At 33.1% G+C, this 2,826-nt stretch overlaps 2 protein-coding genes across 2 annotated transcripts; one reads left to right on the top strand and one right to left on the bottom strand.

The window, feature by feature from the left end:
• Nucleotides 1-232: 232 nt before the first annotated feature.
• LOC116776119 (uncharacterized) lies at nt 233-981 on the bottom strand. Its single transcript, XM_032669222.2, has 2 exons — nt 937-981; nt 233-685 (listed from the first exon to the last, which is right to left on the bottom strand). Exons 1-2 carry the CDS (start codon nt 979-981, stop codon nt 233-235), a joined length of 498 nt encoding a protein of 165 aa, XP_032525113.2.
• Nucleotides 982-1,922: 941 nt separating this feature from the next.
• LOC116776118 (uncharacterized) lies at nt 1,923-2,484 on the top strand. Its single transcript, XM_032669221.2, has 2 exons — nt 1,923-1,931; nt 2,050-2,484. The coding sequence occupies exons 1-2, from the start codon at nt 1,923-1,925 to the stop codon at nt 2,467-2,469; spliced, it is 429 nt and encodes a 142-aa protein (XP_032525112.1). The 3' UTR covers nt 2,470-2,484.
• Nucleotides 2,485-2,826: the final 342 nt, after the last annotated feature.

The following is a 2,826-nucleotide window of genomic DNA, read 5'->3' as shown; positions in this document are numbered from 1 at the left end:
TTTACTTTAGTATGCTTTGTTGTACGATATATATACATGTACATATATATGTACATGTATATGTATATATATATATATATATATATATATATATATATATATATAAGCCTATACACACTCTTCGCAGTCGGTTAACAACTTGTAATACAATAAAACATGTTTTATATTCAATCCATAATAAAAACAAATAAAAAATAACAAACAACACGTTTATTTATAAATATATAATTAATTAAATCAATAACTTCTCCAATTCGACGAGAACAGTTGTTATCAGCTTGATCAGACCCGACAGGATCCCGCCGGAATCTGCTAGACCTGTTAGTAATTCCAGAACTAGTTTGAGTATCTGGGAGACTAGAACCATTAGGAGACCCGGAGCAGACAGGACGTTGGATCTGAACAGCGATATTAAGACACTAATGTAGAGGAACAACACGGACGCCAGATCAGTCAAAGTGGCGTATAAGAGGGGAAGAGTGCAACCGAAGTATGGAAGTATAGCAGGTGTTAAGTTCTGTACTATATTGGATAAATTGTTTAGATTATTGATCAGATTGATGAGGAACGGTATCAAGAGGCAGGCGAGTTCGTTAGCGATCGGCAGCACTCCTGATATTTCGTCGAAAGCGAGGCGTAAAGCTGATACTGAATACGCCGGAATCATTGCTTCACTCCCTCTGACCTGGAAAAAGGATTGCTTTGTTGTAACTACGCGAAAATTGATATCGCTATGTAAGCAATATATATAATATGCGTGTAAGAGAAATATCGTAAAATATAACTATAAATCTATAGTTCCGTACCTATAGGTTGTTTGACGCAAACGAACTCATATGAAAACATCGATTTAATTATTAAATTAATTTCGATAGAACAAAAAACTACATATTCTCGTCTGTAAAATTAAATTACCCAATTAATAGTATTACTCACCATACACAAAACCGCTAAACAACATAATGGTCCGATCTGAAACATTTCCGAGGCATAAATTCCTTAGTCAACGCGAGCACAATAAGATATCACTAGGATCTTCTGCCACATTTATATGAAACATTATCTATATATTAATTAATTGCTTAAGTTTTTTTGAGTAAGATATTATCTTATTTCTTAACACATATCAATATATAACTAGATTTTTCACACGACTATATTTTTGTTAATATATGCAATGCACAGTAAAAAATTCTTTACCAAATAATAAAATGCTCTGTGAACATCCTGCGTTATGATTGTTCGGAAGATATTTACATGTTATATTTTATTAACATTATAAAGTAGGTAGAGTAAATTAAAAAATTCTTAATTCAATATAATAGAAAATATATATTTTGATGTAAATTCCAGTCTTTGTTTGTGTTGTATTTATAACAACAATATCGAAAAAAACGACCGCAAAAAGATTGGGTTTTAATAAGTAAATTTTGCTGAAAATGCACTGAAGGGATGAGAAATAAATATTACTCATTTATTATCGATTAAAATATACAAAAAGTTCTAATAGATTTTAAACATAATATCAGGTTAAAAATGAATGCAAAAACAATAATGTCACTTAAAATTTACCCTTAAATCGTTAGGGTTAATGATTTTCTCCAGACATTAATGGGTCATAACGTGTGAAGATGGGTTTGAACCCATACCCAATAATAGCCAGCCTAACCTCCACACCGCATGACCCTTATCAAAACGATAAATTACTATTGGACAATATGTGAAACAAAGTTATTTAGTTGAGTAACCGATAATTAAGTAAGTGAGTATCGCAACTATGTAATATATAACGAATGTGTTGTATAAAATCTTCTAAATCTATATAGACTCGGGCTAAGGTATATTGTCGGTAAATATTGTTCATTTTTTTTTTTTTGGAAATGTCAAAATTAAGTATTACCTTTGTTGTTATCGCTGTGTCAATGTTTATGGTGAGTTGGTCGAATAAAACGAAATGCATCTGTATTGTGTAATCGATATTAATCGATTAATTGATATATCGATGATCAGTTTGGTAGAGAATCGATTAATCATTTCCTTTTTTTCCAGAATCCGGTGTCAGCATCTGGAGTTCAACTTCCGGCGGTATACCCTCTAGTGAACATTTTGCTGCCTCTGTTGAACAACGTTTACAACCTTCTTCTATCGTTGCTGTCTATATTTGACACATTACCGCCAGCTATAAGCTCCTTAATACCAGTGGACCTCGGAGCTTTAGAGACTTCGTTGCTTAAACTGTACTCCCAAGCATTGGCTATCGTGAATTTCCTAAGATCCTTACCAGAATATGCCGCTGGCGCCAACCCTAAATCGCCTTGCTCGAACATGCAAGGTCTTCTCACAACCCTGGTCGCGACCATCACAGAACTGGCCGATGATGTACTGGTTGTTATTGGCGGCGGTCTTCTACCAGGTCTCCTCAGAATGGTGGTCATGGTTGTACAAGCCCTGCTTAACTTGCTATTTTAACAGTCTCGATTTAAACGCGACATGCGGATAGCATCACTATTTAATATATATTTTTAAGTTGTACATTTCTTTTATTTTCTACTTGCAATAACATTTTTGATAATAAATAAACGTTTTTTATGTATGTAAGAAACTAATCGGAGTGTCTGGATATTACTGAACTTTGAATTTCTGAACCGAACGTGTAATTATACTTCCAATCACGTTAAATGACTTTGTTTATCAAAGAAAAGGAAAATAAATGAAAGGAGGTATCACTATGGTACCTTGAGAAATCTGAAATTGTTTGCACCTATAACCCGTGGTTAAACCTAAAAAAAAATATATAAAATGGTCATGAAAAACTAAATTCGTTGT

Source organism: Danaus plexippus, chromosome 28 (genome assembly GCF_018135715.1).
Source record: "Danaus plexippus chromosome 28, MEX_DaPlex, whole genome shotgun sequence".
Lineage (NCBI taxonomy): Eukaryota > Metazoa > Arthropoda > Insecta > Lepidoptera > Nymphalidae > Danaus > Danaus plexippus.
The sequence above is the reverse complement of the archived record's forward strand: the minus strand, read 5'-3'. Positions and strand labels throughout refer to the sequence as shown.